This window comes from Megascapheus bottae, chromosome 11 (assembly GCF_031878675.1).
Source record: "Megascapheus bottae isolate mThoBot1 chromosome 11, mThoBot2.hap1, whole genome shotgun sequence".
Taxonomy (NCBI): Eukaryota; Metazoa; Chordata; class Mammalia; order Rodentia; family Geomyidae; genus Megascapheus; species Megascapheus bottae.
Window position 1 is genome coordinate 41972929 of NC_143519.1, and position 14627 is coordinate 41987555.

Here is a 14627-nt window from a genome sequence, read left to right on the forward strand (position 1 = left end):
ATTGAACCCAGGTCTTCGTGCATGCTAGGCAAGCACTTTACCACTAGGCCAAACTCCCGCCCTAGATTCTGACTTTTTAAAGAAGAGTGTAAGTACTGTTTCTTTGTAATATACAGGTAAATTACCATTTTTTTTCCTGAAATTGTCTGCATAGAAAAGCAGTTTGTAGATTGTAATATGATTTGAGGGAGAACATTTATGTGATACTGGTGGGAAATTTTGTAGATGAATATTGTTAATATCAGAGCAGAATTGAAATCACCAAATAGATTAAGGAAAAAAATCTCCAGTTAAAAGAGTTATTCTAGACAGCAGGGTTTTTTTTTTGTTTTGTTTTGTTTTGGTGGGTCTTGGGGCTTGAATTCTGGGCCTGAATGCTGTCCTACGGCCTTACCTTACCCCTGAGCCACAGTACCACTTCCATTTTCTAGTGATTGATTGGAGATAAGAATCTTAGGTTCTGTCTTGCCCAGGCTGGCTTTGAATGGGGATCTTAAGATCTTAGCCTCCTTAGTAGCTAGGATTACACGTGTGAGCCACCATGCCCAGCTTAGACAGCAGTTTTTCTGAAAATGAAGAGAATCGAAATCAGTGATAGAGTTGTCCAGTTAATCCTTGTGTGTTTGGTAAGTCTGGCAAAACTCTGGTTATATGTTTTAGATGTTGTGTAGAAAATCTTCTAGTTCTGAATTATACAGTAGTTCTCTAGGGATATGCTATATGTGTATAGAAGGGCTCCTTGGACAGCTGTTCACAGGATTTTTTTCCCCTAGTATAGCCCAGGCTGAGTCTGAAGTAGGACCAACACTCAAAAATGGTCGTAAGGCCAGATGCTGGTGGCTCACACCTGTATTCCTAGCTACTCAGGAGGCTGAATCTGAGGATCACAATTCAAAGCTGGGCATGAAAGTCCGTGAGACTATAATTGTGGTACTGTGGCTCAAAGTGGTAGAGTGCTAGCCTTGAGCTCAGATGCTCAGGGACAGTGCCCAGGCTCAGAGTTCAAGCCTCATGGCTTGAAAAAATAAAAAATGGCCTGAAGAGTAGCCTAGTGGTAAGAGGGCTGGGTGAGTATGCACAAAGTCCTGGGTTCAATTCCTTGGTACCACATACTAAGAAAAAGTTGGAAGTGGTACTGTGGCTCAAGTGGCAGAGCACTAGCCTTGAGTAAAAAGTATCAAGGACAGTGCCTAGGCTCTGAGTTGAAGCCCCAGAACTGGCAAAAACAACAACAACAACAACAAAAAACAAAACAAAGAATATTGCTGGTGCGGTGGCTCATGCCTGTAATCCTAGCTACTTAGGAGGCTGAGATCTGAGGATCAACATTCAGAGCCAGCCTGGGCACAAAAGGACCTGGAACTCTTATCTCCAATTAACCACTAGAAAACAGGAAATGGGGCTCAAGAGTAGGGCAGTAGCCTTTAGCTGTAGAGCTCAAGGACAGCACTCAGGCCTAGGGTTAGGGTGGTAGCCTAGAGCTAAAGAACTCAGGGGTAGTGCTCAGGCTGAGTTCAAGCCCTATGACCCACAAAAACAAAACAACAATAAAAACCCTGAAAGCAAACAAATGTTGGAAGAGTTATAGGGAAAAGAGAACTCTCTTACACTACTGGTGAAACTATAAACTTATACAACCACTATGGGAAACTAAAAATAGATTTACTTTGACCTCATCATTCCGTGATGGAGCATGTAACGGAAAGAATATGTTAGTATATAAGGGTACCTTCATGCACTGCTGTTCAAAATTTCCAAATGGAATCAGTTGAGGTGCCTGACAATTAATGAATGGATAAAGAAGATATGGTGCATGTATACCATGGACTAAAGCCATATCTAAAAATGAAGGGTCATTTGCAGGATTGGGTAGAATTATAGAGATTAAGCAAGCTCAAGGAAAGCCAATACATAAGCTTTGCTCATATATGGGAGCTAGATCTAAGACATACATACTAGACCAAGACATACATATTCATGGATTTGTACATCATACAGATATATATTTGCACAATAAATGTACAAAACATACCTGCATATATGTATATACACACAAATATGCATATATATGGAGACAAAATAATGAGAGAAGGCTGGAAGAGACCTGAGTCAACATTATACCCGTCTAAATATTTATTTGAACCTTTTTGTAAGAAAACCAAAGAATTGATGCTTAGGTTTTTCTTTCTCTTTTTTTTTGCTGGGAGGGAGGGGGTTGTGGGCTTGAACTCTGGGCCTGGGTGCTGGGCCAGTGCTCTACCACGTGAGCCACAGCATCACTTCTGGTTTTCTGGTGGTTAATTGGAGATAACAGTCTCACATACTTTCTTGCCTGGGCTGGCTTTGAACCTCGATCCTCAGATCTCAGCCTTCCTGAGTAGCTAGGATTGCAGGCGTGAGCCACCAGCACCTGGCTTCTTTGTTTTTAACAGCATTTTTCCTGCCTGTGTTACAATTAAAAAAAAAAATCTTGCATATGGACCAGAGTTTTTTTATTCAGCTGTGGATGACATATTTTTTAATAAAGTATAGTAATAATTTGGCACTAATGTAACAGTGCACTTAAAGACTTTCCTAGCTGAAAATGTTTCTGGAAGAATGCCTTTGTAGGACTTTGGCATGGTTCTTTTGTAGGATATTATGTACATTGAATCACAGAAGTCTTGCTAAAAGTTTTTACTAACTGTAAAAGATTGTGAAACATTGTATTTTTATTAGAGTTGTACATTTATCAGTAGGGTTTAATAGGTTGAAACAGTATTGGTACTCTTTGACGTTTTATTTTTTCACTGTTGAATGAAGCTTTCTTTTCTTTGTTCTACTAGGTTTCAGCATTAAAAACAATGGCGAGTCAAGGCGGCCCCAAATATACCCTTTCCCAACAGCCTTGGGCACAACCAGGTATTCAGATTTTATTTTTTATTTTTAATTATTTTTGCCAGTACTGGAGTGCTTGGGCACTGTCCTTGAGCTTTTTCTAGGCTAACGGTCTACTATTTGAGCCACAGCACCACTTCTTGCTTTTTGTGTGTATGTGGTACTGAGGAATTGAACTCAGGGATTCCATTGTGTGTGCTAGGAAAGCACTCTATCACTAGACTACACTCCTGGCTCCAGGATTGCTTTTTCAAGATTGCTATTCATTTGCATTTACATGGCCCTTGTTGTGACAGTGTGGAGTTGACTTCTTACTCTGGGATGCTAGATTGGAGTTGATGCAAGCTAGCAGGTTTTACTAGGCCAGCACTACTCATATCTCAACAGGCTTTCCAAGAAAGAAAGAATTAAAAAATAAAATGTAAGTGGTTAAAAATAAAACGTGGCTTAGATTAAGGGAACATTTTTAAGTCACTTGGTTTCTGTACCACACCATTCATTAGGATCGAGCATGTGTGAAAATTCTGTATTTGACAGTGAAATTATGAGAGACTATATCTGTTTTCAAGTAAATGAAGAAATGTTGGGTCACTTTTCTTACACATTTTTTCGAACTTACATTGTCTGGTGACATTTTGGAGTGTTTGCAAAAAAAAAAAAAAGAATTGTAAAACTGAGTTATCTGTGAGACTCAGCAGGTAGTATAATCACCGGATTATTTTTGATACATTGTGTGGTATTTTATGTAGACATACAAGCAGAATAAATAATTTTAAGTTGATATTATTGCTCATCTCCTAACTTATATTAAATTTAGAAATGGTGACAACATTCAGATACCTAATCACCTTTCTAATATAGTTACTGTTCCATATTGAGTGAATGGTAATGTCTGATAGATATTTCCTTTGAGTTAAAATTAAAATTTTTAAAATTAGAATTTTCACTTATGAATGTCTTAGGTTAATTTGAATGTGTCTCTCAGGAAGATGTGTAAATATACAAGGGTTTTTGGTTTTTTTGTTTTTGTTGGTCCTGGGGCTTGAACTCAGGGCCTGGGTACTGTCCCCAAGCTTCTTTGTGCTCAGGGCTAGTGCTCTACCATTTGAGCCACAGCACACTTTTGGCTTTTTTGAGTAGTTTATTAGAGGTAAAAGTCTCAGACTTTCTTGCCTGGCCTTTCTTTGAACTGTGTTCTTTAGATCTTAGGCTCCTAAGTATCTAAGATTACAGTTGTAACCTACTGGCACCAGGTGAGACAAAAGTTTTATTTCAATATTTCTTTTGTATACTTTCAGAATATCAATCTATATATTCTGTATTTGATATTTAGATTTGTACTTTGTTTCTGTTTTGTGTTTCTGGGATTTCAACTCAGTGCCTTGGGCTTTCCAAGCAGGCACTTAACCACTTGAACCTCCCGTCCTGTACTTTGTTTTATGGCAAGTAAACTTTGTAACATGTTTATTGTATGGAGACAGTTAATATTCTACCCTCGTTATTCATGCATTTGTGTATGAAATTGAAATCTTGGACATTTTTTAACAGCACCTGGCTTTCTGATTGTTTTTAATCTGTAGTTGGTTGAATCTGTAAATTAGGAGCTTGAAAATATAGAGAGCCAGCCACCTTGTTTTTCACATGCTTGTCAATTTGTAACTATCTCACTGCTTGAATTTACTTTTCTTTAATTTTGAGCATCTGTGAAATGAATCCTCTTTTCCTTTGCAGTCATATAAGGGTCTGCTCTGTTCCATATAGTTCCTTCAGATATTGACTGCACTTGGTTTATGTAATGGAATTTTATTCCTTGTCTGTAAATATAGTATAAGAATATAACAAATGGATATTTCATTCCCTTAAACTTCTGTGGTTCAAGCAAATTGGTTAAAGTACCCCTGACTGCATCAGTTCGTGTGTGTGTGTGTGTGTGTGTGTGTGAGTGAGTGAATCTACGTCCTATTGCCAAATCTAATGATACCTATGATAGGTCCTGAAGTGTGTTGAAAGGAGTAAGGGAGAACCGTTAAGGGTGGCAGTTTGTTACCTTAGCTGTAAGGATTAGAGTTCATATGTTGTAGCAACTTGAATGTTTTATAGGGCTTGGGATTAAACCACATAAACAAGAACTATAAAAGGAATTCTTGGGGGAAATAGAGTCGTTTACTGTTTTTCTTAAGTCACCTTTATTTTCTCCATTGTGACATTAACAAGGGTAATTTCTTTGCAGCTAAAGTTTGTGAACTTGGGACAACTGCCTATAAAGCATTAAAGACAAAGCTGCCACTGATGTTGAGAAGCATGTCACTGTACCTGTCCAACAAAGAGACAGAGTTCATTTTGTTCAAGCCTGTTAAGGTGAGTGGCTTTTCTCATCCACCATTTCCTCTTATAGACATTGAAAATGTTGGGGAGCACTTAGTGAAGCGGATGAATGATTACTGTAATTCTTGAAAGGCCTCCAACAAGATTCTTTTTCCCTTCAATGTCACTTTGTCTTAAGTTTTCTATGTTAAGTTTGAAATAGCAGTTAACAAATCAACCAAAACTCAAACCTTCCTTCACATGATGTGTGGCCCCACATTGGACCATAGCATTCCAGGAATGAGGCCCCATTTTCCTAGTGAATAGTGGAAATAAGTGGCTTCCAGCAGCCTCCAAGAGATTGAGCATCAGAGAGAATTTAAGACTTACACCTTCCAGTTTGTGTTAAGCTTACATCATTACCCAAAGCATTTCCTCTACCTATTTTTGCAAAACTCATGATGATTTAACCTTTCAGTGCTTGATATTTAAAGTGTATGTGGGTTTTCTTTGACTTACCTCATATAATCTCCTGCTCTTCTTCCTAAGAATAATGTTCAACAAGTCTTCCAGAAGTTCCACACCTTGTTAAAGGAGGAGTTCAGCCCTGAAGACATTGACGTCATTGCTTGTCCTTCCATGGAACAGGTAACAGCTCTTGAAGACCTGGTATTAGGTTCTGGTATTTTATTTGAGTGGATATGCTTGAGCAATTATATTTTTAGTTTTCATTTTAAAACTAAGCAATGCATTGTTTTGTTTCAATGAGCAAGAATTTGAACCTTGAATTGCTGTTTCCAGCTTTAGGGGATGGTTTTTGAGTTTTCAGCCGTATTTTAATTTTCTGATAGTGAAAATTACTATGTTTAAATTGAATGGCCTGTTTGTGAAAGACCCAAATATTGGTAGTTAATTTGCAATTTGTCTGAAATATACCTAGTAATAGAAGTTATTTTAGGGATTAGAATAGATACTAGAGGTGGTTCTGTTTTTTCCCTCTGAGTGTGAAGCCCAGTTGTTAGCTCCCATTCCATAGTTAATCCAGTCGTCATTCCAGAACATTTCTCTCATTCCCAAATGGCATTCCTTTCCTAGGAGGTGGTTCGGTTTTTCTCTCCTGTTCATTTCCTTTTTGTCTCTAGATTTGCTTTTTCAGCTTCTGGATATTTCTTTAAATGGAATCAGATAACGTACAGTCTTATTTATTTTTTATTTTTTTTGGTCAATAGTGGGGATTAAACTCAGGACCTGGGTGCCGTCCCTGAGCCTCTTTGTGCTCAAGGCTTGCCGCTCTACTACTTGAGCTACAGCACCACTTCTGGGTTTTTAGTGATTAATTGGAAGTAAGAGTCTTGTGGGGACTTTTCTGCCTGGGCTGACTCTAAACTGTGATCCTCAGGTCTCAGCATCTTGAGTAGCTAGGATTACAGGTGTGAGCCATGGGCACCCAGCTTTATAACTAATCTATTTTCCTCCCTCCAACCCTTCCTCTTAATTGGCACCTTTTACTTACATGTTTTGGCATGGTTCAGAACATTCTTTTTTTCCAGTCGGTTGTAGGGCTTGAACTCAAGAAGTGGCTTCTGTCCCTGAGCTCATTTGCTCAAGGCTAGCACTCTACCACTTTGAGCCACAGCACCACTTCTGGCAGTTAAATTGGAAATAAGAGTGTCCTTTCCTTCTTGAGTTGGCTTTTGAACCTTGATTTTCAGATCTCAGCTTTCTGAATAGCTAGGATTATAGGAGTAAACCACTGCCATCCATCTAGCATCATTCTTTTTTTTTTTTTTGCCAGTCCTGGGCTGGGCTCAGGGCCTGAGCTCTGTCCTTGGACTTTCTCAAGGCTAGCACTCTATCATTTGAGCCTCAGCACCACTTCCGGCTTTTTTCTATGTATGTGGTACCAAGGAATCGAACCCGGGTCTTCATGCATGCCAGGCAAGCACTCTACCACTAGGCCAAACTCCCGGCCAGCATCATTCTTTTTGATGTCTGTATATATTATACATATATATATATATATATATATATGTCTGTGTATGTCCCTAGATATAACTTTTTATGAGTTATTGCTTTTTTTAAATTTTAAACTAAGAGAAACGCACGGTTGCATGTTCATAGGCAGATCGTGAAAGAGCATATGTCTTGGGGACAGAATGCGGCTGGAACCTCAGGAATGGTCAGGGTGGAGCTTTTGGTAGGCCCGTGGAGCTTTGGTGATTGTGACAGCAGGGACTCATAGGAGGTGACGGGTGTGAGGGGAGCTCATAGAAGTGCCATCTGAGGACAGCACATCTGTGAGTTCAGTAATAAGCCAGGTCACTGTGGAGAGTGAGAGGCTTGAAAAGGAAGGCTCAGTCCAGGAGACTTTAATTTGGCTGTCTAGACTTCTGCAATCTGCGTGGGTTGTAGTAACAAAGATGTGGAGTTGCTGGATCCTGAGATTGTTGTGTTACTTTGTTTTCTGTCACTGGGTGAGGTAATCAACTTATACAGGGAAAAGGTTTATTTTGGCTTATAATTTGGGGTTCTTACTTTGTGGCTTATTGGTGTAGTGGCTTTGAGGCCAATGGTGAGGCTGCACAAAGTGGGAGTCTGTGGTGCAGCAAAACTGCTCACTTCTTCATGGCATGTCCCAGTGACCCAAAGACCTTCCCATGTGTGGCTCCACCTCTTATATCGTACGCCACCTCCTAGTAGCACCGTTGTGGGGACCAAGACTTGAATATATGGCCTTTAGGGAACAGTCCAGGTCTAATCTATGGCAACAGAATGTAGCAGTGCAAAATTTTGAGTCTGAATTTCATTTTGTTATAATTCCATACTTTGAGGGAAAAATGCAGGGATGGCGCCAGGAGCTCCCATATATCCTTTACCAACCTTTGACCAGTTTGCTTCACCTTCAGTCTGCCCTTCTTTAAGCCCCTTTTGAGTCATATGAGAGTGTGTTGGGTGACACTTGAGAGTTTGTTTTTGGCCAGTCCTGGGGCTTTCTGAACTCAGGGCCTATGCTTCTTTTGCTTAAGGCTAGCACTCTACCACTTGAGCCACAGTGCTACTTCTGTCTTTTTCTGTTTATGTGGTACTGAGGAATCGAACCCAGAGCTTATGCATGCTAGGCAAACATTCTATCACTAAACTACATTTCCAGCCCTTCAGAGTATTTCCTAAGAGAGAGAAAGATGTTTTCTTACCTTCTTCTTACTTCTATACAGTCATCAAAGCAGGAATTTAATGTTAGTACTGTTGTCTGATCTATATTCAAATCTAGAGTCCCAGTCATATTCTTTATGTTCTTTCCAATCTGGTCTAGTCTCAGTTGATTGGTTGTCAGTGGTCGCATCTATGTGGTGCATATATTTCTGTCATTATAAGTGCTGGAGTGATGTGTAAAGTCCCTGGACTCTAAATGACTCTTGGGCCTGGATTTGGTGATGGAGGGTAGCTCCATATGGGCTGAGTGGCTCTAAAAATTTATCTTGATTCCCCCAGCACTTGAGAGGCTGAGGTAGGAGGATCATGGATTTGATAACTAGCTGCACCAAATAACAAGACCAAAACAAAACCAGCACCATGAAAACTTGTTCCCCCACTTCCTGCTTTTATGTGTCTAGGCACCGTTTTTCTAGGTGATGTTCCCCAGCACAGCTAACACAGTCATTCACATTGCTTTTCAGGTGAACTTCCTGCTATCCGTGTCTAACTAAGCAGGCCTGCTGGGCTGGGCTGGGCTGTGCGTCAGCGGTGTGTCCTATGGGCCAGTGCTGAGGAGTCTTGCGGCCTGCAGGATGCCGAGGAAGGCTACATGGGAATCTTGAGAGCCACCTGGGCACGCTGCTCCGCGCTGCCGGCAGAAGTAACAGAGCGAAGTGGAGAGATTGGTGTTACCCTCTCACAGACACCATATGCCAAAGATTGACTGACGAGCCGTGGTAGTCATCCTGTGTCAGCGGTCCGCCAAGCAGAAGCTTCTAGAGTAGCCATGGGGGGAAGGTTTCCTTAAAAAAGTTGTGCAATAAAAATAGGTTACAATAAGTAGTGCAAAGAACTTTATGGAAATACAGCTAACTGGAAAGCTGCTAATGCGTGAGACACTGCAACACTTTTAATCAATGAGCATTCCACAGTGACTGTTTTTGTACTTCCAGAAATCTTTATTTCTACAATCTATTTTATGTCATGTTTCTTCCACCGGTTTGGAGTTTAGTTGGGAGTAGATGAGTTACTTCTAAGAATGCATCTTCCTTGCTCTCCTGGGAATTCAGGGTGTCATCTTTGTCTGGGGGAGGCAGAGGCCTCATGTAACCTGTGCCCCTTGAGCTGCTGGTGTGCGGGCATTCGAGTGGGGTACTGGAGCTGCCCTAGGCACAGGTGGGGCTGACACTTGAGTGCCGATCTTCAGGACACTATAGGCTGTCGGTGTGTGGGGATTACGAATTAAGGTGTCTTGAGTCTGGGACATCAAGGAGAAGGACATGAATGAGGGACGGGGTCTCACAAACGAGTTACTCCTCTTCTGTATACCACCTTTGGTTACAGCTGCCCTTTAAAAAACAAACAAACCTTGCTGTGGATCTCTTGGCCTGCCCGCCCGGTGCCGTGGCAGCTCTGCCACAGTAGAACACATTCACCCCCAAAGGGAAAGACGACAAACACTGCCCGCACTGGATCAGGGATCACAAATTATGAGCACCTGCCAATTTCCCCACAGATTCTTCAGATTCAGAATTGGGTTGCTTTTTGCCTCTGTAGCTCTGTGTTTTATATATATGTATACACACACACACACATATACACACATATATGAAAAAGAATTCTGAGTCATGGAGAACTCTCGAGCAGTGGGCTGCTGCCGAGGGTTCTGGAGTGGAGCTGGTGACCTCGTTTGCAGGCGGTGTGAGGAGTGTAGGCTCCTGCATAGCGCTCTTGGGGCCTGTCGCTTTGTGGTATGGGTTACAAGATTTTTCAATCCCATTTGAATTGGTGGTGGATGTTGTTTGAAAGAGATTATAACTCTCTATTTTGGGAAGGTAGAGGGTCCATATTCTATCTTTGCCATAAATGAATTAGGAAAATTGTATTTACTTACATTTACTGTTTTAAATATGTTTAATGAAATAAACTGTAAAATAGCCAGTTTTGTGTATTATATGTATATTAGGTTTTCCAATAGCCTTTCCAAAGAAATGAAGGCATGATTATTGTACAGTACTGTCACTGATTAGTTTGCTGTACACAGTCGAGCGTGTTCTTCGGGATACGAGTATGTAATGGCACTTGTGCCTGTGGTTTGATCTTTTATTTAGGAAACACTCTGATACCTTACAAAGTGCTGGGTAGGTAATAGTGATCCAACTTGTTTGCTAAATGAATATTTGTTTAAATCTGTACAGTTTCATGTGTTTACTTATATAAAGAGTGTATATACTTTGAAATAATTTAAAGTGCTTTATATTATTTGGCTAGAAATTGCTGTTTTTAATAAATGAATTTTTAAAATACAGGTTTTTTTTCTTTCTGTCCTCATGGATTTGATATGTATGTGGATTCTTCTTTAAATTTTTTTTTCTAATGGATTTGAATTCAGGGCATCTTGCTTGCTTCCTCAACTGGTTCTCTACCACTTGACCATGCCTTCAGCCTCCTCTCTCCTCTCTCCCACTCTTTCTCCTCTCTCTCCCCTCCCCTCCCTTCTCCTCCCTCCCCTCTCCTCTCCTCTCTCCTTCTCCTTTCTCCCTTCCCTCTCCCCCTTGCTTCTCCCCCTCTTTCACCAGTCCTGGGCCTTGAACTCAGGGCCTGGGCACTGTCCTTGGCTTTCTCAAGGCTACCACTTGAGTCACAGCCCCATTTCTGGCCTTTTCTATGTATGTGGATGGTACCAGGAAATTGAACCTGGGTCTTTGTGCATGCTAGGCAAGCACTCAACCACTAGGCCAAACTCCTGGTCCTCCCTCCCTCCCTCCCTCCCTCCCTTTTCTGAAATCTCAATGTGAAGCATAAAAAGGAATGTGCCACGTGTTTGCTGTTCTGATGAGTTCTTACTCCTTTATTAACTTGTTAATATTACATATCCCTGTTTTAACTAACGATGCACTTTTGGACTGAACCCTGACTGATAGAACCTTTGGAGTTTGTATGGTTGGGAGCAGGTTACAGCTGCCAGTAAATTGTCCTAAAGGACATTCCCTCACAGAAAAAGTAAATGATGGAGGACAGCTGGGGAAAAAGTAATCTTCCAACATGCCTGCAATGCCATATTTATTTATTTATTTATTTATTTATTTATTTATTTATTTATTTATTTATTACTATAAAGGCCATGTACAGTGGGCTTACAGAAGAAAGGCAATGTACATTTCCTTTTGGTTAATGTCACCCCTTCCCTTCCTCTCCCCAGTATTTCCCTCACATTCCATCCACAAATTGTATAGTTCATTGGTGTGTGGGCATGTGTGCCAGTCCTGGGGCTTCCCTGAGCACTGTCCTTGGGCTTTCTCAAGGCTAGCACTCTACCACTTGAGCCACAGCACCACTGCTGGCTTTTTCTGTGTATGTGGTACAGAGGACTCAAACCCAGGGCTTCATGTGTGCTAGGCAAGCACTCTACTATTAGGCTACACTACCGGCTCTGTGTAATTCTTTTTTTTAACATAATGTCTAGTGAATTCAACCACTACATCTGTTCATCCTTTGTCCCTCCATTTCTGTGCCCTCCTTGCCTTCCCAAAGGCAGCTAAATGAGAGAGAGAGAGAGGTGGAGGGGGAGCAAAACAAAGACCTTGTTTTTATTCCCTGGAGTTCATTTCAGTAAAGATTTTACATGATCAGATATACACAGGCATTGTATAGGCCTTTGTGTTCCTCTCCTAAGTATCCTCCTTTGGTCCGACTGTGTGAATGCCTAGGGTCTGTGTCATTTATCATCTCCCAGTGTATTTTAGATAGCTTTTCCACATGAGAGAAATGTGCTGCCTCAATGTGATTTGTTCCAGGCTGATCCATTTCTCTGTAACTAACAAGTAATTCGGTACCATAAGATCATATTGGAGTAGAGTGAGCCCTATTCCAGTACAACTTGCATCCTTGTAAGAAGAGTGATTGGATGCCTCCCCGTCCCCGCAATACACATGCATGCATGTATGCATACCTGTGCACACATGGCCTTGTGGAATTTTTGGAAGTTGGAGTTTGGGGGAGGTGGAGAGTGACTGGGGACAGTTCCTTTCAGAACCTGTAGAAGGAGCTGCCCACACTTTGGCCTTAAGATTCCTTTCAGGATTGTGAAGTTTGTTGTCATCCAATTTGTTTTCATCACAACCACCATCTTAGCAAGCTAACACAGAGGTGCATTTTGCGGTTGGTTGGCCGTATTATTTTCAGGCCAGAGGCCCCCCTATATGTGACCTTTTTATGTGCCGTGTTATTTTCTCTAGCATTTCACAGCTGGCATTCAGTGGCAGTTACAGTAGATGCTGGAAATTCATTTCTATATGAAATCTTTGTTTTTAACTGTTAGGAACAAAATATTTGATCGAACAAATGCCTCTGCACCATCAGGTGTAATTAGTAATAAAGAAAATAATGATTTTTAGAGTGATGAAAGGAGCACTATCAGGGAGAAAAACTGATAACTGTGTGAGCCAATACTAAGCACAGCTTTGAATGATTTTTTTACTTAGTCTTTCCTGATTGTAGCCCTATATACTTTGTTTTATAATTCTCCCTGTGTTATAAAGAAACTGAGTCATAGAGGACTTGCTACCTTGCTCAAGGTCACTCAACAAGTGGTAGTGTGACCCAAACTCAGGCTGTCTGATTTCAGGACACACGTGTCTTTGATTCTGCAGCAGACACACTCCAATTATTGTATGTCAAAAGGCCCAGGGGCCTAGGGAGGGGAAACATTGAGATTGGATTTGAGAGCTGGCTCTGGACTTGGATGACCTGTTTGTGGCTAAGAACTACTCAAAAGCTGTCTTTGGTGCATGTGAACTGTTCCAGTCAGCTTTCTGTTGCTGTGATTAAATGCCTGAGTTGATTGACTTATAATGAAGAAAATTTACTTTTGGTTCACAATTTCAGAGCTTTCAGTGCCTGGTTGCTTGACTCATACCTCTTTGGGTCTGTGGCAAGCAGAATGTCATGCTAGGGAGTATGTGATGGAGAAAGGCCATTCACCTCATGGTGGTACAGAAGTTGAGAGGGGAGGGGAAGAGTCCTACCATCCCCTTCAAAGGCACACTGCCAGTGACCCAACTTCCTCCCACTAGGCTTTACCTCCAAAGTGTGTACTACCTCTCAATAGTGTCACAGGCTTTAACACATGACCATTGAGATACAAACCATAATAGTAAGAAAAAAAGGTTATCTGTATATGGAAGAGAGCTGCAAAACTGGGCACTAACACTTTTCTTTTTGCCAGACCTGGGGCTTGAACTCAGGGCCTGAGTCCTTGGGCTTTCTCAATGCCAGCACTCTACCACTTGAGCACCACTTTTGACTTTCTCTGTGTATGTGGTATTGAGGATTCAAACCCAGGGCTTCATGCATGCTAAGCAAGCACTCTACCACTAGGCTACACTCCCAGCCCTGATCACTTTTTTTTATTGTAATTAGTAAAAGGGTTACATGATATTTGCCAGATAGAAGGTGCATTAATTCACGTACATTGATACCCTTTCACATGTCTTGGTACCCATTCTTTTTTTTTTTTAAGAAAAAACTAATTTGTCTTTTTGTACTGGAAATAAAACCTAGGATATGGCACTTATAGTCAGTGTCTTGCTACTGACTACAACCCAGCCCATGGCACTAACACTTTGATGTTGGGATGTGACTATAGTAGGTGTGTGTGTGTGTGTGTGTGTGTGTGTGTGTGTGTGTGTGTGTGACTTATGGCTCAATATCTTGCATTGAAGTGTTGTACAAGGCCTTGTTCTGGGATTGCTTCATGCATGCAAAGATTCAAGCTCTGGCATATAGGTACTATTTTAGGTCCATTACAGATGTGGAAACTGAAGCATAAAACTGCTTGCCCAAGGACACACAGCCAGCAAGAGGAAGAGCTAGTGAACCTGAGTCTTGAGGGAAAGCAACTACTACACAACAGTGAGTGGGGAGGAACAACAGACTAGAGGCTGATATGAGTCATTACTGAAATGACTGGATCTCCAACGCTGTCAGGGACCATCAAGTCTTCTGCATTCACCAGTGAAGTGTGGCAGTCCTACAATGGATATGATTGTTTAACATCTCCACCAGCCTTCCACGCTTGTTCTACCATAGCTTTTCAGGAGATAACTGGGTAAGGATGAAACATTCAGTGAAGGTGGTTGGCAGGCAGTGAGAGCTCATCAGAGGAGAAGACCACAAAGATCTCACTTGGGTGTCACTGTGTTCTCTATGGACTGGCTAATTGTCAGGCTCAACTAAGAAGGGGGTTCCAA

The 14627-nt window shown here is 41.3% G+C and overlaps 1 protein-coding gene across 2 annotated transcripts in view; it reads left to right on the forward strand.

The window, feature by feature from the left end:
- Nucleotides 1–10670, forward strand: part of Cog3 (component of oligomeric golgi complex 3) — a 62128-nt gene extending 51458 nt beyond the window's left edge. For both annotated transcript variants that reach the window (XM_090342106.1, XM_090342105.1), the window contains exons 20-23: nucleotides 2826–2901; nucleotides 5108–5235; nucleotides 5731–5829; nucleotides 8859–10670. In XM_090342106.1, coding sequence (XP_090198232.1) covers nucleotides 2826–2901; nucleotides 5108–5235; nucleotides 5731–5829; nucleotides 8859–8888 — 333 coding nt within the window. In that variant the 3' untranslated portion in view covers nucleotides 8889–10670. The remainder of the gene's footprint in view (nucleotides 1–2825; nucleotides 2902–5107; nucleotides 5236–5730; nucleotides 5830–8858) is intronic.
- Nucleotides 10671–14627: the final 3957 nt, after the last annotated feature.